The 20,789-nt window shown below is 35.3% G+C and overlaps 1 protein-coding gene across 1 annotated transcript in view; it reads left to right on the top strand.

The window, feature by feature from the left end:
• The window catches only part of PPP1R3A (protein phosphatase 1 regulatory subunit 3A), a 40,218-nt gene extending 20,291 nt beyond the window's left edge, over positions 1-19,927 (top strand). The window contains exons 2-4 of the mRNA XM_004741932.3: positions 15,113-15,171; positions 15,284-15,408; positions 17,325-19,927. Of these exons, the coding sequence (XP_004741989.1) occupies positions 15,113-15,171; positions 15,284-15,408; positions 17,325-19,706 (2,566 nt within the window). The 3' untranslated portion in view covers positions 19,707-19,927. The remainder of the gene's footprint in view (positions 1-15,112; positions 15,172-15,283; positions 15,409-17,324) is intronic.
• The last annotated feature ends 862 nt before the right edge of the window (positions 19,928-20,789 follow it).

The following is a 20,789-nucleotide window of genomic DNA, read 5'->3' as shown; positions in this document are numbered from 1 at the left end:
CCCTCTTTACAGTATTCTAATTTAAAAATGGAACAACTTTCACTCAATAACATTTTTCTTATTGTTTCAAAAGGAAATGAAGATATCAACTTCATCTTTGTGCAAAGTTCAAAATGCCAATATAATAGTAACAGCTACTAATTACTGATTGACTTGCTGTATGTCAGACATTGAGTGGCTTAAATTCATTTCTTCATTTAATGTATTACATTGGTATGAATAGTTACTCTTCCTACTTCGTTTAATTAAACTTTTTTTTTTCCTCGTGCCTTCTCTGTTGGGCTTTTCTCAACTCTCTTTTTCTCTTTCCCTTCTCACCTTCAGTATAAATGATACTATACATGTTTCAAAGTCTCATTTCTTAAAAACAACCACTTTGTTCATGTTGCCCTGCCTTTAGCCAAAAACTGATTTGACCTGGGAGAAATACATTCAATCAGATTTTATGCTGAATTTTTACTGACTTATTCAAAATGTTCAAGGGGGTTTGTGTATGTGAACCTGCATTAAGTCCCAGAAACGTGGGCTGAAGGGTCTTTGAATATAAAGTGGTAGATTCCGCAGGAGTATGGAATCTTTTGTGGAGAGATCTGAAACAGAGGATGGGTAAAAGAAGACAGTTCACAAAAGGTGTGGGTGAAGAGTGGCAAAAAAGACATGTAGTGCAAAATGTGGACATTTGTGAGGGATGCCTCAGTGCATTGCATTAATAATTTGCATATTAAGAAGTCATGAGTCTTCCCGTTAATGAATCCCTAACTAGTCTCTGACACAATAGACTGAACCGTCCCTGGAGGAGTCATTATGGCCTATCATGTCAATGAGCCGCATATTAATGACTCTCTTACATGCTCATCAACAGGTAGCCTAATAGGCTCCCATTGAGTTCTTTTTCATTTGCTTTTTAAATGTATCCTCTCCTCCCTTCCTTTTGTAACACTATTGTGAAGAATTGACAAAAAGATGCATTAAGATGATTTGAATGTGTGACGTAAGTTCACAAAAGCACTAAATTCAGAAATAATGCTTTAAGTCTTACTTCTCTGCCTAGAAAACTTCTCAAATGCAGTTAAATACAAATCCAGTTGGATAATAGGATTCTTATTTGGATTTTAACATAAACCATCCAACCCAATTTACCATATTTCTCTTTTCCCTGATATATCAATTTATGCTGTCATTAGCATAAGTAGAATAGCTAGTTTGGAAATATGTTTGTGAAACTGAATTACTCAAACATGGAAATGAATTAGAATAGATTTCATATAATAAACACTCATTAGAACTAACACAGCAGCTAATACATAAAAAATTTAAAATAAAGAGGAAATGGCAGACATATATTAATTTCAAAGCAATAAAGAAATGACCTAAAAAATGATTTTATAACTTTTAAATTTAACAATTCAAGGCAGTCGCAGGAAGGCACTATTTAAACTTTTCTAGCTTGCTTTGGTACTCCTTGACTTTCGCTAGTCCTAATTACTATATTTAAAATATCTGGTGCTTTTTTTGCAAACATAAAATCTATGATCTCCTATTAAAAAATACTGAAGAATTGTTCTTCCAGTATTTCTACTGAATTACACACCATCTCACCTGATTTATTTTCTAGATGAAGGAAGGAGTATCGACACATGCTTGAAATTCTTTGTCAAGAGACAGGAATGGGTAGAAGCTGGGGAAAAAAGTTGGAGAAGTTTCCTAGCACTTTGTTCCCCATTAAAAAAAATAATAATAACAAACGAACAGCCAGTTGTAAACATTGCTATTTTGAGGAACAATTGAGGGCAAAGATGCTCAGGTAAGCAGTTACAATTTGGTACTCTGATCTCATACCCGTCACCCTCCATTTGGCAAACATTTTTTTCTGAGACGGTCACTTCTTGAATGACTTGAATTCAAAGTCTGGAAGTCTCTTGCTCCTTTGTGTTGCCTCTGCCTCCTAAGCCTCCCCAAAATACACTGGATATAATAATTTACATTTTAAATTATTTTTTCTTAAAACAGTTTCGAAACAATTATGTAACACAAATGCTAAGGAGGTTGTATGTCAAAGCTCAGTATCTCAGTATTTAACAAACCAAATAGCTTAGCAATACTTACATGCAGATTCCACAAGGAAAATGTGTTTAATCAGAGTTTCTGTAATTGCAATTAGCTGGCTCAGTAGTTGTAACTCTGTGATAGTGACTTTTTACACAAACACAGATAAATCAACATCATTATGAAAAAAAGAATGCCTGCAACTTAGTATCCTAGGGGAAAAAATACACATGACAATACTCTGGTAATTTTTGGAAGATGGAGATGGTATAAAACTCTTAGCAACTACTTTGCAGGGGAACTCTGAAGAATTAGGATGTCGCTTCTGAAGTAGCAGGACTCTCAGCTGAACAATCACTAGTTTCTGGTCACCCACCTACTCTATGGGTGACAATTACTTCCTTTAAGAACTCAAGTAAAATAAGGCTTTGGGGCCAATAAGTTTAAGAACTTTTTCTGATATCCCTCTGTTATGTATTCTTGAGTTTTTGCAGTACTCGCTGTTTAAAAACATTCACATTTCTCTCTCAATGGAATAGAACTGACAGATTGTGGTAGAGTATCTCTTGAGCCAGGTTTACCTAGAAATCTTCTTCACTTAAAATTAATGGATTCTGCTTATAATTATATCCCCTCCCAAAGCAACCTACAATTTTTGGTTCACACTTGGACCTCCAGGAAGATACTTAATTCTTCACTGGATGCTCACAGTGTAGTACCTCTTTAGGAAATACACATTGCCACAAAATGGCACATGCTGCCCAGATTCAATCACAGAACTAAATCTAAATAGTCTTTTTTTTGTCCTGATTCCTATACGGTGAGGTGAGCAAGAAAAAATAGCATCCAGCACTCTGACATGGCAGGGCAGATTTGTATGGGCAATCCTTAGTAGGCAACCAAGTCACGAAATGAAGAAACTTTGGAAAAGAAACTTACCAAAGGATTCTTCAACAAAGGTATGTTTTCAGTTATTGAAATTTCCTTTATTGAGAAGGCATAGTACCATTGTTTTCAGTATGTTTTCAAAATCAAGCACCAAGGCAATGGGCAATGCTCTAATTGAGAAACAGAAAAGATTTTTAGAAATGTAGTAATTCAGCTTTATGGAAAGCAGGAAAATGACTCAATAAAACCATCTGGTCCCTAATGTGGCATATGCTTAGTTCCTTGAATGCTTGAGCTGTTCACTAGAGTTTACTCAAGGGGCTTGTGGTTTGCCATGGTTTATGATTACATTTTATAAGTAATAAATGAACTTATATGATAGGTATTATCCAATACATTTGTTTATCCAGCCAGTTGTGATTTGCGTAATGTTCTGTTATTTGAAAAGTTTTACCTGAACATAAGTAAGATGAATTGGAAGCAAATGATTCTGTAATCTTTACTACAAATAATGCAGGATCAGCTCACGAACTGTGCAGCTAGGACCTCTATCAGTTTGAACTGATAATGCTGACCATAAGATTTAACCAAGAGTTTATTCTTGACTGTATTGAAATTTTAATTTAGTAGCTATTTGTACTGATTTTTCTAGCATTTTATTTTTTAAAAAAATGGTTTAAGAAAATTCCAAATTAAACATTTCAAATTATATTCATAGATACTCCTATTATTTATATAAATATAGAACTCTAAAACTGGAAGGCATGTTATTTCATAGCAAAACTAAGAAGGGCAAGTTCATTCCAATTTGAGCAATAAAAGGGTTGATGGGTAGTGGCCGCCTGGCTGTGTGGAGAAGGTTCATAGAATTGAATCTGGTCTCAGCAAGAAAATTCCTTGATCTGTTATCAGTGCTTGCCTTAGGTGCTAGAGAGAGAGGCCAGCATGAGGGTATTGTATTTGATATCCTTAATCTAATCCAGAACCTTCACTTTGAAGATAAGGAAATGTGATGCCCAAGTAACCATATTCCTTACCATATTAGTTATTAGTCTCCAGATTCAGTGTTGAAGGGAATATAAAGCCATTTAAAAATGTTGCTGTTTTTTTCTCTGAGATTATTTCTTGCTTCTTTCAATCCCTGTGAATAACGCAGAGCTATCATTATTTTATTGTCCTTTCCTTATCATCAAGGAACTGAATGTAATTTGTCTTTTCAACCTAAATTCCTTCTGCATCATGCCTTTAAATTTTTTTCCTTAGATACTTCCACTCACAATTAGAAATTTATCTCTTTAATTCTCTGTCTTTTGATCAAATATTTTGCGTCTGTTTTTGGTTTTACTCCTTATCAAGAGAAGACTACTGGTATTGTAACACCAAAGGAACATATATTAAGCTCCAGTAGTTAATGTATTATCAACATTACCTCTTGTTGAGTATAAGCTTTTGTTTTCCTCCATCCTCTAATTCAGAAGTGGCTTAAAAAAAAAAAGAATAATAGAAGGTGAATTTTCAGGAAAATATCACCACAAAATTATGAAAATAAATAGTATACAAGATGTAATTATTATTCTAGGAAAGCCTTTTCAGTCTTTCTAGAAGTAGCCATTTGTCAGTGCCAATGCGAAAGCTAATGTATTCCTAAGTGTCTTTAAAAAAAAAAATCGCAAAAAGGTTCTATTTTTTCTAATTTAAAAGCTCTCCATTTTTTCCCCTTTCTTTAAGGAAGGAGGAGGATAGAGGAAACAAAATGAGACCAAAGAGGACAGGCTGAAAGGCTTGAGAGTTCAACTTTTATTTACTTTTTAGCTGTTTCAGAGTGAAAGGTGGTGCCCAAGAATTCCAAGTTTGGTTCTCTTTGAGCAATGCTGAACACTTTGCAGCAGTGTTAAGGAGACACAAATACAAGTCATGACTCACTTTGGAAATGATCCTTTTTTATGCCAACTTTTTTATTCCTGTGGAACAGAGTTACACTCTTGCTGCCCACAACCCAATCTTGATATTTACCTGGACTGGCTGGGTAATTCCATCACAACAGACTCAGATTGTGTGGACCAGGTCTCTGAGAGGTTTCACTCACTTAAGAGACATATGAGCTTTTTAGCACAAAGGCATTGTTAAGACCTTAGGAAAACCATATCATTACTTATACGAAAACAACTACATTTCAACAGTGTTAAAATCAACTCCAAAAGCAGAAGTGCCGCATACCCAGAAACTGGAGTAGTACAGTAGTATTAACATGGTGCCTAAATCTTGACACTGAATAAATAAAGTGTGGGTTAACATTCCCGTAAACATTGTATTTGGAGAGGACATTTTTTCAATAAAGGCTACTTTTACCAAAGATCTAGTGATTTTTCTTTGGAGGATGGTCTTCTGAGAAGGACACTGTAAAAAGAACTAAGCAAGTATGCTAACATGGGTTGCAAATTTTACCCTTGAAAGTAGCTTGTAAATTAAAGATAGAAGAGCATATAAGGTAAACATCAAAAACTACGGATAACTCCAAGTGAAAGGAAAAGATTGGTACTTGGGTACCATGGTAGTGTAGAGTGAGTATGTTTATCACACATCACTAATAATAATAACAACAACAATAGTGATAATAATGATAAACTTATTAAACACTTCCATGTATTGAGAACTATGCTAAATTATTGCCCTTGTATAAGGAGGAGGCTATATTTTGGAGCAACCTGAAGCATAGAGAGGTTATCACGTCTGAGGTCACATGGCTAGAAAGTGGCTTAGTAAGTGGTAAATAACAGGAAAGAATGAGATTTACATCCCCGTCTTCCTGCTCTTTTTCACTCCGGACTGACCCTTTATGAAAGAACATTGACATGGTAATCAAGAAACTTGTATGTAGTTTTAGTTTAGCTACTAAACTAGTTAGTGTGTGTGTGTGACTTCTGCCATATTGTTTAACTAGGCTTCAGTTTCTGTCTCTGTAATATGATGGGTTGGGACTGTCCAAGTATGAGACCTCTTATAGATCTGAGATCCTGTGAATTGGAGGAGTTTGGCATAAAAAGTATTGTAAACTTTCTGAAGTTACATGAAGCTCAGAGGTAGAGAGTCTATAGAACTGACTCAAGTTTTGAGTGATTAACTGCTGACTCAGAAACACAAATTATTGTTTTTCTGTTAACTTACTAGGTTGCAAATACATTTCAATTCCTACCTTATCAATGTTTCATCATTTTATTCTCCAAGGCACATAAATTGGTCTGTGTTTCAATGTATTTATTTTATGGGTATATGTGATGCATACACAATTATTTTCCTTTGTGCATAGAACTGCAGCCCTCCTTACATAACCGGATGTGAATTGCTGAAAATTCAGAGACATAAGGAGACACTTCCTGTATTACCTTCCTGGATTCTTAGAGTGTTTTCCTATAGCCCTGATAGGAACGAACACTTAGATCAGATGTCTTCAAACACGTGAACATCTTTGAACTTCTACTAAAAAAATGCAGATTCCTATTCCCCAGGCCAGACATGCTGATTCAGATCTGGTTTTGGGCCTCCAAAGCAGCATTTGTAATGAGTGCCAGGTTATTTTCACATAGAATGTCAGTGAACCACATTAAAGTTTGTGCCTCTTCAGCTGGCTGACCACCAATCAATACCCTGGATTTCACAATCTTTCTTTCTTCTTGAATTGTATCTTAAATTTCTTGACAAGTTTAGAATAGCTTTTTTATGGATAAGGCATTTGTACGTGCCTTAAGCTTAGAATTGCTGCTCCCCTCTTCTCTAACAAGTGTTATTTCTTGCTTAGTTTTCAAATTAAAGGGCAAACCCTCCTGGGCACTTTTCATACCCCATACTACTGCCCACTGAGCACACAATTATTACACTGCTGGGTTAATCCTTTATTTCGTTGTCTGCCTTCCCTTGTGGTTTGTGAGCCCTTTGACAGCAGGAACTCTCTCTTATTCATTGCGGTGATCTAGTACAAAATTTGGAAATTTGTAAGCATTTGAATATTTATTAAATGATGACTAACTGAATTAATAGTGATTACCATGTATTTTAAGTTACTATTATATTTCTTATAGATCATTATTGATTGGAAACCATTAGTTTTTTTATATACTCAAAACATATTTTTTATCTACTTGAGGCCATCACATAAAATTTCAATGTCATGTACCATTTCTTTGAAGTGGGGGAAAATTTAAATTGTAAAGAAGATGCAAGCCTTTGTGCAATGATATTATGAGAGAAAAAAACATTAAAATCTGGGCTTTTGGGTTCAATAAACCCTAATTTTCACTTCCCATTTGGTCAAAAAGGCTTTCTAAGCCTAACACATTTTCTCAATGAAACTCATTGCTTTCCTTTACCATTGTTTCTCCTCCTGAATTCTCTATCTCAAATGATGCTAGCTCCATTCTTTTAAATTCTCAAACTAGAAGCCTCTGCATTAGTCTCAATTTCTCTCCACTCTTAAGTGTTTTCTAAATAGCAGGAAAGCATGATACAAAGTCATAGCAAACTAACATGGAATAGGGTAACCAGGTTTGGGACCAGGAGGGCCAACTAAAGCAGAGCAATGATTCTTCCCACTGCCTATCATCGAGGGAAGGGGCAGTGTGCATAGCTTGACCCGATAGACTCAGTCCACTGAGATACATCACATCTTTATCGGGGTTTACAAATTTGGCCTCACCTCAAAATCATCTTGGGAGTTTCTCAGCTCTATAATTCTCCATTCCTTACCTCCATGTGAAGGTCTATTAATTTAAAACTTACAGAGATCAGATCTGGTGCTTCTGATATGAAAGGCGATTTGGGGATCTGTTGTTATATCAAGAGCTATATTGTTCATGGGAGAAGGGAGGGACAAGGTAGCAGGGGTCCCAAACAGTAGAGATGCTTAAAGTTATTTTATAAGCTTGATCTTGAGTTCCTCAAAAATTCATCTAGATAGAATGCTCAAATCTAGCAATACTAGTAAGTTACTACTTATAGGCTGGCTAATAACCACTTAGAATATTATGGACTGAGGTGAACAGTGTGGATGGGAAGGCATTTTATTTTTCCCCAGTGAAGGACTAGACTAAAAGCCAGGAGCCTAAGCATAACTGTGGGTTCCCTTTCCAAGCATGTGAGATTAAGGAAGAAGGTGCTTCTCCTGGGTACCTGAGATGTAGATCACCCAGTCCATAAGAGATCAGAAACCACACTGCAGATTAACTCAACACCTTCCTGACTTATAGTACAGGGGCCCCAGTTAACTGTCAGATTTAACTCTTCCTTGCTTAGGTCTTAGGAGTGAAAATATAGTTTTCTAAATCTCATTAATGCAACCAAGGTCAGGCAGAGAAAGTGATTAAAAAAAAAATCTATCTACAGGGACTTTATCAACAAATCATATTGTTTCCACATCACGAGTTGTAACTCAAATTTGATTCCTCTCCTCTTTTCTCATTGCCATTCATTTCAAAACCTCATCATTTTTGTGCCTGAAATACTGTAGTCTTCTACACAGGTTCTCCATACAGAAGTCCCTAAATGAACCTCCAGAGATTGGTTCTGAAATGGACATCTGACCATGTCTCTCTCCCACTGAACTCCCTTTTCCCACCACCCCCTGCAGAGGTTAAAAAGTGTATAAAGAATTCGGCCCCACTCTGCTTAGCATGCTAAGCCCTTTTAAATTGGAGGAGGAGACAAACCATGAAAGACTGTGGACTCTAAGAAATAAACTGAGGCTTTTAGAGGGAAGGGGGTGAGGGGTGGGTGAGCATGGCGGTGGGTATTATGAAGGGCATGTATTGCATGGAGTACTGGTTATAGGGCATAAACAATGAATTCTGGAACACTGAAAAGAAATTGAAAAAAAAAAAAAAGAAAAAAATCTACTCAAAAACAAACTGGTGGTTACCAGAGAGGAGGTGGGCTTAGAGATGTGTTAAATAGGTGAAGGGGATTAAGGAGTTTAATGAAGGGGATTAAGACATTATAGTTTATTCATCTTTGATTTCCCAGTGTTTGTTATTAAGTTGTGAGAGTGGGTGATCAAAATATATTCGAGAAGAATGAATGACCCTTATGATTAAATAATACAAAGGACTATATTATATGATTTAAGATGCGTTGGAACTTTCTCCACAAAATACATATCTTTTTGACATTTTAATTTCTAAGTGTATAAGATTTTAGGAAGTTGTTTAATTATTTGAAGTCATAATTAAAAACATTTTCCTGAGCTTTGGAAGAGGGAAAACTTTCAGCATTATAAGACAAAGAGGTAAAGAGAAGGTAAGAGTAGAAAAGATGCTGTGCATTTGCTCAACAGCATTTGTTATGCCACTAGTATGGGTCAGGCGCTGTGTTAGCCACTGGGAATACAAATAAATATGAAACTTCTTTGCTTAAAAGGGCTCAGTCTCCCTTAAAAGGGAGACTAGAAATATTCAATAGTACTTTTCCTTTCTATGACAACTGTGTATAGTTCTGGGCCCTATCATCAACCATCAAGTGCTTTGTTTTTTTCCTCAATTCTTCTAAAGTTGTTTTAATTTCACTCTTTATATAATGGGCATATGACTGGCACTTTGAATTTCAGAGTGGGATTTTATCTAAAGTCATCCTCTAATCTAAGCCACAGAGCAACTCTATATCTCTATATCTATATAGATCTCTATCTCTATATCTCTATCTATCTATATCTCTATATCTATCTATCTATAGATCTATCTACTAAAGTAATTTGAATATATATATAGATAGATCTATAGTTACCTATAGATCGATAGATTTCTATAGATCTATCTATAGATCAATAGATATCTATCGATCTATAAATCTATACAGATCTCTATCTCTATATTTATCTCCATAGATAGATAAATATAGAGATAGAGATCTATATAGATAGATATAGATATCTATCTATCTATCTATCTATATCAATAGATATCTATCTATATCTATCTATCTATAGATAGATCTATATAAATCTATCGATCTATAGGTAACTATAGATCTATCTATATATATATTCAAATTACTTTAGTAGTTTTTAGCTTATAAAAAAAGAACATCTGATGTAATGTTTTGGGACTATTCATTTAATGTTATATTACTAAGATTTACCCATACTGTTGTATGTCTCTGTGGTTTATTGATTTTGAGTGCTATATAATATTCTTTTTTAATGTTATGCCATAGTTTTGTGTCTCTCTCCTGTTGGTGGGCATTTGGATTGTTTCAAGTTTGTATACTTGATAGCAATTTTTATCAATTAAATGGATATTAATTTTTATCAGTTAAATGGATATTAAATGGATATTAAGACCTTGTGGTCTTGATTTACATTTCTCTGTTCTCTAACAATACTGCCTATCCCTTTCTGTGCTTACTGGCTATATGTAGTTTCTCTTCAGTGAAAGGTCTGTCCCTCTCCCTTGATTCTATGAAAATGTTAGGGCTTTCTTATTGAATTGTAGGAGTTCTTTATATATTCTTGATGCCTTTTTGTGTTGGTTTTATGTAACACGTGCATTTTATCCTAGTTTGTAATTTTTATTTTCCTCTTATAAATCTGCCTTTTAATGAACAAGTTTTAAATTTCAACACAGTTAAACTGACAATCTTTTTTTTTTATAGTCACTTTTTTCCCTTCTTATTTAAGAAAAAATTTCCAACTCTGAGTGTGTAAGATATTCAAATGTATTTTCTTTTTTAAGATTTTATTTATGTATTCGACAGACAGAGATCACAAGTAGGCAGAGAGGCAGGCAGGGAGAGAAGAGGAAGCAGGCTCTGCTGAGCAGAGAGCCTGATGCGGGGCTCGATCCCAGGACCTTGAGATCATGACCTGAGCTGATAATGACCAGAGGCTTTAACCCACTGAGCCACCGAGGTGCCCCACATATATTTCTATTAAGAATTTCAAGGCTTAGGGGTGCCTGGGTGGCACAGCCAGTTGAGCGACAGGCTCTTGGTTTTGGCTCAGGTCATGATCTTACCATAGTGAGAATGAGCCCTGCACTGGGAGTGGAGTGGAGTCTCCTTGAGGATTTCTCTCCCTTTTCCTCTGCACCTCCTCCTGCTGTGCTCTCTAAATAAATAATTGATACTAGCCATACTTCTGATAATCAGGTCAGTGACAATTGTAACTTAATGACAATCCCATGACTCAAAATGGCTTTCCATCAAAGTAAAGCCTGTTCAATAGATACCAGAAATATACAGGAGTAAAAATAAACCTCTACTGGTCAATTTAATGAAACTGGTTGTATAAGTTTCACATTTCAGCAGAGCACTGGCAGAGAGAATATTTTGGCTTTATATACTTAAATCAGATGCTAGATTTTTTTTTTTTCTGAGTGAAGGAAATGTTTTGTTATAGAGGATACATAGACTTCCAATTTTATCTGAACTTCTGGGTTCATTAGACTTTAGTTGCATTACTGCCAAAGTTTTTGTTGCTTCTAAGTAAGTATGATTTAGTGTATTGCTTAACCTATTCATAGAGACAAATTTGAATCTTAGATTTTTTTGGTTGTTTAAAACAGGAATATATTTTCAAAAGAATAAATGACTTTAAAATTCAAATTGTTTATATTTCAACATTCCATAGTGGAACATTTCTGTGTTATTTTTCAACTTCAAAGATGGTAATAGTTAATTTAAGTTTCAAGGGTAAATTTCTTGAACAACTTTGCTTATATTTGTTCATTATACCTATTTAGGAAACCAGACTTTTCATGAACATGCACAGTGTTTACAGAGAGAGGTATATCTAATTTAGGGTGTGCTATAATAAAAGCTGTGTTTTGGAAAAATTACATTGTGAGTTCTCTTATGATTTTTTAATATGGAATTACAGAAATACAGAATACAATTAAATCATCTAGATTCTTTTTATATTTTGTGTAAGTATGGTTCCAGGTGGCTATATTATTTTAGGATACTATTAGTCTAACAAGCAGAAATAAAAGCAATATGAACACTTCTGCTACATATGGGTCCTGCTGGAGAAGTTAATATAAGGCTGTAAACATTGGTCTTGCACAGTATTGCCACAAACATTAAAATTAAAATGCATGTATATATCTGAAAAAATAAATAAATCTTTAAAAAAATAATTTATTTATTTATTTGACAGACAGAGATCACAAGTAGGCAGAGGGGCAGGCAGAGAGAGAAGAGGAAGCAGGCTCCCCACTGAGCAGAGAGCCCAATGTGGGGCTCAATCCCAGAACCCTGTGATCATGACCTGAGCTGAAGACAGAGGTTTTAACCCACTGAGCCACCCAGGTGTCCCATAAATAAATCTTAAAAAAAAAATAAAAGAATTTCAAGGTTTTTGACATTTCAGGTCTTATTCCATCTGGAGTTGATTTTTGAATACATGTTGTGCTGATTTCATCTTTTCTGTAGAAGCAGCCATTTTCCCTATCTCCATTTATTGAACAATCTCTTATTACCTGCTATGTAACCATGTTTGCCATATACCCAAGTTCTAGATATGTGCATCAGCATAGCAGTCTTTTTTTAAAATTATTTATTTGAAAGACAGAGATCACAAGTAGTTAGAGAGGCAGGCAGAGAGAGAGAGAGGAGGAAGCAGGCTCCCCACTGAGCAGAGAGCCAGATGTGGGGCTCGATCCCAGGACTCTGGGATCAATGACCCGAGCCAAAAGCAGAGTCTTTAACCCACTGAGCCACCCAGGTGCCCCCAGCATAGCAGTCTTAAGTAACTAAAACTTCATAAGATTTCTTGAAATTAGGTAGAACAGGTTTCTCCTCAAAGCAACTTCTCAGAAATATTTCATCTATCTTCAGTCCTTTAGTCTTCTCTTTAAGACAGTGTTTTCAGGGCGCCTGGGTGGCTCAGTGGGTTAAGCCGCTGCCTTCGGCTCAGGTCATGATCTCAGGGTTCTGGGATTGAGTCCTGCATTGGGCTCTCTGCTCAGCGGGGAGCCTGCTTCCTTCTCTCTGCCTGCCTCTCTGTCTACTGTGATCTCTCTCTGTCAAATAAATAAATAAAATCTTAAAAAAAAAAAGATAGTGTTTTCCAATTTTGTAAAAAATTGTGTATTTTTAAAAGATTTTATTTATTTATTTGAGAGAGAGCAAACAAGAGAGCCCAAGCACGGGGAGAGGCAGAGGGAGAGGGAGAAGCAGTCTTCCCCATTGAGTAGGGAGCCTGATGTGGGGTTCCTTCCTAGGACCCCAAGATCATGACCTGAGCCAAAGGCAGATGCTTAGCAGACTGAACCACCCAGGTGCCCCAAAAACTGTTGTGGAATTTTGATTAGAATTGGACTGAATCTTAGATCAATTTGGGAGAGAATTAATACTTTAATATATCTTCTTCCTATCTATGAACATGGTATGTATCTCAATTTTTCTAGGTTTTTTATTTCTTGATACAACTTTATTCTTTTCCTTGTAGTAGGAGTCTTACACATCTTCTATTAGTTTTCTTCATAGATATTTGGTATAATATTTAAATTTCATGTATTTCAGCTTTTCTTTCTTGTATTTATCCCTGAATCTAAGATTTCTCTCCCATTTTATGTATTTACATGTTCTATAAGACACCAATATAATAATATACATTTTAGTACCTAATTTTTTTGTCCCTCATATTAGTTAAAAGCAGGTTTATTTTCTTTTGATGCAATCATTTTTTAAAAATTGAAGTATCTTAGATAATTAAATTAGAAAAATTATTGATTGCATTTTGGTTAGTCAAAAACAGAAGGCTTTAAATGGCTGTTTTTCCCTCGACAAATGAGATTTTCAACACTGTTATGGAGATAAAGGAGAGCAAGAACAACTAAATGGTGTGTGATGGTTTATATATTTTTAAGTACCTAAATATCATATATTTGGAGAAGGGAAAAAACCCATCAGCTTGCAGTTAGATTGCACAAAAACAATTCTTTGCATAATTATTGGCCTCATTAAACAATACAGATTTATAGGTTCAGTATCAATTGTGTAACTACTATATTTTCCCAGTGATGTTATATTTATGCAGAAACATTTTCTTCATGGACCCACTGAAAAATACCAAATATTTTTGGTACAGTTAAATTAAACTTATAAACTTCTAAATATATACAAAATATATATACAAAACATAAATACATACAAAAAATACCTTCTTGTTTAGTCTAGATGGAAGAATTTGAAGTTTTCTCATGATTGAAAAAAGATTGGCTTTCCTGGGATTTGGAGCAACATCATCCATGCAATGGAGAGTAGACTCTATTACACAACTTTATCAGCCATTGCCAACTTTCTAGATGCATTTTATTAAAGAGAAAAGGTCATTGAGAAAGTCATCATAAGAAAATTCAGCTGAGACAATACAAGAAAATGTGAACACTGGCTGAATCATTTCCAATTGATTGACCTGTTTGTTGAGTGTCATGAACAAATCTAAATTCTAACGATGCCACAAATATACCTACAAATAGAGTACATTTGAAAGAAAAATGTATTAATCACCATGCAGAAAATTATCATAAAGGAAGAATAACCCAAATCATTTTAAAGAAAGAAAATACATGCTTTCATATGTGCAATCTGAAGTCTTGGTTGTAAAATTAGCCTGTGGCAATACAGACATAAAGTCTTTGAACTGAGTATAAATTTAGCTGCCTTTCAGTTTTTAGTTTGTTTTTTTTTCTCCTTTCCTGGAGAGAGAGAGTTAATGTTATATCCACCTAACTGAAAGAATTTTGAATAAAATGCAACACAAAAAAATTAATAATTGGAACATTAAAAAGCAATTTCCACGACCACAAAAGGACTGTCAGTTCATAAAACTTTATCATTTAAACCAAGAGAAAAATGTTCTCACTTGCAAAGATTAAATTCATGCATGATGGAATAATCAGCATTTACATATATTTTTGCTTTGGTTATGTAAGTTTTAAATATAGACAATACAATCTTATTTATAAATATGGCATTGTGGAAATTATTTAAAAATTTTTCTACTACTAGTGAATTACTACTGAATTATTCCAAGAGATTAATTTTAGTTAAAAAGCATACCAAGTAATGCAAGAAAATATGAAAGGTTATATATTTGACTTGTTATCTGTTTGAATTTTCCCCTGTACAAAAATACTTAGAAGAGGTAGTCTCAGAAAACATTTATAACATTCTGTTTTAAATTTGACAGTAAAGAAGAATCATTAGCAACATCAAATGAGAGTAACTTTGAGAACTCAAAGATTACAGGTAATATTTTTTATTTGATTTTTTAATTTAATTTTGAAACAAAATCTGTGTCTTTTTTTAAAACCTACAATGATAACGATCTTACACAGACACAATTTTATTAACTTTGCAGATACCTATATCCCAACAATTGTTTGTTCTCATGAGGACAAGGAAGACTTGGAAACCAGTAATCAAAATGTAAAAGATGTAAACAGGGAACATGATGAACATAATGAAAAAGAATTAGAGATGATGGTAAGTGTTCTGGTTGCCACGGTATTACAGAGGATGAATCCATTTATGCTTCAAAGATGCTGCAATGCCTGCCTTTCAATAGTTTCAACTAATATAATTTGCAAATGTGAAAGCACAGCCTATTTTGTCCTTGCATCTCTAGCTTGATCAACAAGGCACTTTGATTTCAGTATGTTGCTTCTGGTCTCTGCAGTGGTAAATTAATGACATTCATTTCTTATCTCTTCACCAGCGGCTCTGAGTAATAGTTTGTAGGAATTATAGAAGAGGAAGCACTATGCTGATGTGCCTTTCTAATCTTTGTGACAAGTGTACACTTAGCATAAACTCGTCTGTAAAATGAGAGGGTTGGACTCGATGATTGTTAGAGTCTGTCCAGCTTTTCAAGTCTGAATCCTGCATTTAACAGCATTTTTTTAAAAAAACTTACTTCCATCTTTGTGAGAATCTCACAGTTCTATATCATTAGGAAGTATTAAATTATCAAATGAGGAGAAAATAGCCTGTGCTATATTTTTTAAACAGGAAACAAATTCAGTACTGTACAATTTAGTATTAAATTTGTTATCATAAATTTCACACTTGGTGAACATTCAATCTATTTGGAATTTTGGGGGGATGGTTTAGATAGCATTTTTATCACAAAGGAAGAAATGGGAGTAAATGAGTCACATAATGCAATTTATTCTTTACTGTATTTGGTTGGAGCTCATATCATTAGGATACATGGATTCATAATCATCCAAGATTAAAATGACATTTGCCTCTTCAAGTGTCAGTGCTGAAACAGAAAAGAAATAGAGCTCATCTCTTTCCCCACATTTTCCACCTTTTCTATAGTGATATGGAAGCTGCATCACTAAAGTATGCAATTTACTTTGCTCCAACTTTAAGAAACTACAAAGTTGTCACCCATTGTGAGAATTCTCACCAGCTGAAAGTTAACATCGCCATTTTTTTTTTCAAACCACAGAATATAATGAAAGGGCCCTGAAAAATCACATGCTTCACCAATACACCTCATTACAATGAGCAGGCTCAAATATAAAAGTTTGTTTAGAAGTTACTGAGATTGTACATCCAATAAATGAACAGGGAGCTGTAATTTAGATGCTAATTTGCTCCATGCTGACGTTAATGCATAAAACAATGAAGCTCTATAATAGATGGAAATACAACCAAATCTGTGGAACCCACAGGCATTGGCTTACAAGACAGCTGTGCAGTTGACAAGTAACATGAGCCTTATGTGAGAAGAAGGGGAAAACGTAAGATTTGCATATAATTATTGAGATCATGCAAATGTCAGTTATGAGGAGGAAAAAAAAACACAGGCATCTCACTGTTAAATCCTGACAGTTGGCATCACTGAAGAGCTCAAATACATTTGAGTACCAGTTGGCAGAGGGTCATTAAAACAGAATTTGCAGAGACATTAACTCCCTCACTTTTCTTTGAGTGACGTTTTGCTATTAATAGTTTGCAGAGGCTTTGCAGAAAACATATTAATAAGAGAAACTGTAATAGGGGCACCTACAGCAAGTGTAAATGCAGCAAGGGGCACCCAGGAAGCTGCTCTCTAATTGATTAGCATGGAGCTATCAATGTGTATATCCTAAGTGAGGAGAAAGTGCAATGACAAGCAAGAATAGTTGAATAATACAATGTGATATTTGGAAGCTGGAAGGAGAGTGATTAATTTTGGTCCCTTTTCTTATTAATCTCATTCACAAGTCATAGCCTAAAAGGATCCCCCCAAAACATCCGGCTTTCAGAATTTATACAAAATCCACAAATGAAATGAATCAAGGAAATCTATGAGTTAACTGCTAGCCCCACTAATGAAATCTAATTCATTCTGTATATTTAAAATCATTTGATCATTATCTGTTTTGTTTTGTTTTTTATCCCTTAAGATAAATCAATGCTTAATAAGAAGTACTGCTTCCAGAGATGAAAAGAATACCTTTGCAATAGATCCGGTCAATTTTCCAAATAAAGCTGAGGGGTTAGAGAAGAAGCAAAGCCATGGTGAAGTATACCCTGACTTGTTTAAAAGGTCTTTGTCTCCAAGTTCATCAGCAGAAAGCCCCTTAAAGGGAGATTTTTACTGTATTGAAAAATATTCCTCAGAAAATAAGTGTAGACATCAACCTTCAGAGGAAATTACTACAGATAGAGGAGAAATCGAGCCACCATTGGGAGATACTAGCAGTAATGAATTAGTGCGATTACATCTTAGCAGCAAAGAAGTACTGGATGATAATGCTAATCCCGCGAAAAGGAGAGCCAGAGTGCAAATATCTTGTCCCTCCTCAGATCAACTAGTTGCAGACAACTTTAATAAAAAACATGAAGGAAGAGCTGAGAAAATTGAAATAAAAGATTGGGAATGTTTAAGAAGAGATTTCCACTCAGAAGAATCAATGGAAAAAGGGTTTTCTAAGAAAGGTTATGACAATGGTAAGACTGAGGAGGAGGAGCAAAGAATACAGTTAGGTGTTAATGTAAAACAAAGCAAAAATTTTCATTCAATCTTACACGACCAAGAAAGGAAGATGGGCCACTCTGAAATCAGTACAGAAGGGGCGGCAGCTAGCAACAGAGACCTAACCATTCAGCTGAGTAAAGACACCACAATTCCCAACCAGGCAATCAGCGCAGATATGTTTCATTTGCCAAAAATAAGTCTAAGTTGGGAAAAAGCTATGTTACCAACTCCAGGACGTGATCTCTTGACTAGTGAAGGCACTACTTTAGGAGGGATGCGTGGCCAAGTTTGTTCACCAAGAAGTGGAAATGTTTTGAAGAATGATTGCCTTTTCCAAGTTGAAGAAGAAAAATCAGATTGGATTAATCGTGAAGATCAGAATAAGAATGCACAACAGAAACTAAGTTGGAATGTTCTAGAAAGTCAGAGAGAAGCAAGAGAAAGCAAGACAAATAGGACAGAACAGATCAAAGAACAAGCAGATTGTGAAGACATGTGGGAAAAAAGAGATAATACAAGGAGTTTGAAAGCTATTCCTACGGAAGAATTGTTTACCTGCCAAGAAACAGTGAGCTGTGAACTGTCTTCTCTAGCTGATCATGGTGTTACTGAAAAAGCAGAAGCAGGTACAGCTTATATAATTAAGACAACATCAGAAAGTGCTCTAGAAAGCATGTCTGCTAGAGAAAAAGCAATAATTGCTAAGGTACCTCAAGAGACAGCACGAAGTGACAGGCCCATCGAGGTAAAGGAAACAGCGTTTGATCCACATGAAGGGGGAAATGATGATTCACATTATACCCTTTGTCAACGAGATACAGGAGGTGTAATTTATGACAATGATTTTGAAAAGGAATCACGTTTAGGTATTTGTAATGTACATGTAGATGAAATGGAGAAAGAAGAAACCATATCTATATACAATCCTGGGAAGACACATGACAGGAAGAAATGTGGCATTGGAAATTTCACATCTGTAGAAGAATCCTTACAAGTTGTTACAGGCAATCAAAAAGCAGCATCAGAACTGGATTTACATTTGGGAATGTTACCAAAAGATGAAAAAACATTTCCAAAAAATAAAGATCATAAACAGGTCCAAGAATTAAAGAAACGAGATAGAGATGCTCTTATTCATTCTGCTTTAAACTCAGACACTAACAGAGCTTCTCAGAATGGCTCTCACGTTTCCAATCACCATGCTAAAACCTCAGTGCCATCTCATGAACAGGCAATTGCTGTAGAAAATATAATTACTACCATGACTCTCCAATCTATTTCTACTAAATCAGAATATAATTGTAATCCAACAAGTGAAATCCAGGGTGTTGAGAAGCACCCTCATCTTGGTTCTATACCTGAAGAAGTTTCTAAAAGTTCAGGAACAGAGACCTCAGGTAGTAGCAGAGAAAGATTTAAAAGCCAGATTTTTCAACAAGGAGAACACGGTGTAGAAAAATCTCTACGGTCAACGATTTTCATCGGCGAAGCTGTTGAGAACATGGAACAGGCAAGGCATGAAAATGAAGGATTAGCCTCCGGACAATCACTGGGCTCTTCAGGTGACAAGCAATCTGAGAGCTCTACTTCCACTAGTCTCCCTGCCCAGGAAGGTCAAACTGAAAGCAGCGAATCTCTGCTTTCGAAATACACCAACTCTAAAGTCCCTTATGTCCTTTTGTTTCTGATATTTCTTGTAACCATCTACCAGTATGACTTAATAATTGGCCTGGCATTCTACCTTTTGTCATTGTACTGGCTTTTCTGGGAAGGGGGGAAACAAAAAGAGTCTGTCAAAAAGAAGTAACTTCACCACTATTATTATTTTCTCGTAAAAGATACGCTTTTTAGCCCCAAACATTTGGATTGGTGAAAGAGACTATTCATTGTTCAAAGAGCCAGTGCAGTTTTTCTCTTGAAGGATCATTTAAAAAGGAATGCGTATGAAGTTTGCTCCTTCATATAAGTAATTATTCTATATAGGACCATTATGTTTGGATCATTAAATACCTATATGAATATGCGATCTGAAGCACGTCAAGTTGAAATTAGGTACAGCTGTTGCTCCTTAGCAGGCTATGAAGGTGCAATGCTTCACGTCTCTTCACTACTTAAAGTGCCATTTCTTGCATTCATTTCTTTTGCAGTAAAGCTTCAATTTTTCCCCCCTAGGGTATTTTTCCTTCTACGGTTTTTTAAAAAATAGATAAAACATGAACAATGGTAGAGGACCTTTTTTTTTTTTTTTTTGGTCTTTTGGTATTGACCATCGAATTTGCATTTATCCCTTATCATTTATCAGCACATTTTGATAGATCAAATCTTTAAACTTTGATTTCATATTTTTAAGAACAACATCCATGTATATTGAAATGCATAAACTTAAAGACCTTTTGCTTGAATAATACTTTATACACAGATATTTTACCTCCTATATACCTACAAAGTTAGAGCACTCATAAGCCAAATCTGACAAAAACTGAAACAATTGGGAGATGATCTCTCAGTTTACAAAATTTTCTGGGTGGCTTGTCAATAAGCAATGTTTTTGTCTTACAAAGAAGAGAAAGTATAACACAGCTGAACAATTTTAATGTCAAATATTCAGTTGAGATTTTAAATGAAAAGTTCCACAAGCATCGCTTCAGAATGAATTTGTACCTATAAAGCATCAAGTATTAAATGGTAATAATTAAAAAGATACTTCCAGGGGCGCCTGGGTGGCTCAGTGGGTTGGGCCGCTGCCTTCGGCTCAGGTCGTGATCCTGGGGTCCTGGGATCGAGCCCCGCATCGGGCTCTCTGCTCCGCGGAGAGCCTGCTTCCTCCTCTCTCTCTCTTTGCCTGCCTCTCTGCCTACTTGTGATCTGTCTGTCAAATAAAAAAAAAAAA

The sequence above is a fragment of the Mustela putorius genome, unplaced genomic scaffold (genome assembly GCF_011764305.1).
Source record: "Mustela putorius furo isolate JIRA1106 unplaced genomic scaffold, ASM1176430v1.1 tig00003845_pilon_pilon_pilon, whole genome shotgun sequence".
In the NCBI taxonomy this organism is placed as follows: Eukaryota; Metazoa; Chordata; class Mammalia; order Carnivora; family Mustelidae; genus Mustela; species Mustela putorius.
This window is presented reverse-complemented; position numbering and strand designations above follow the sequence as displayed.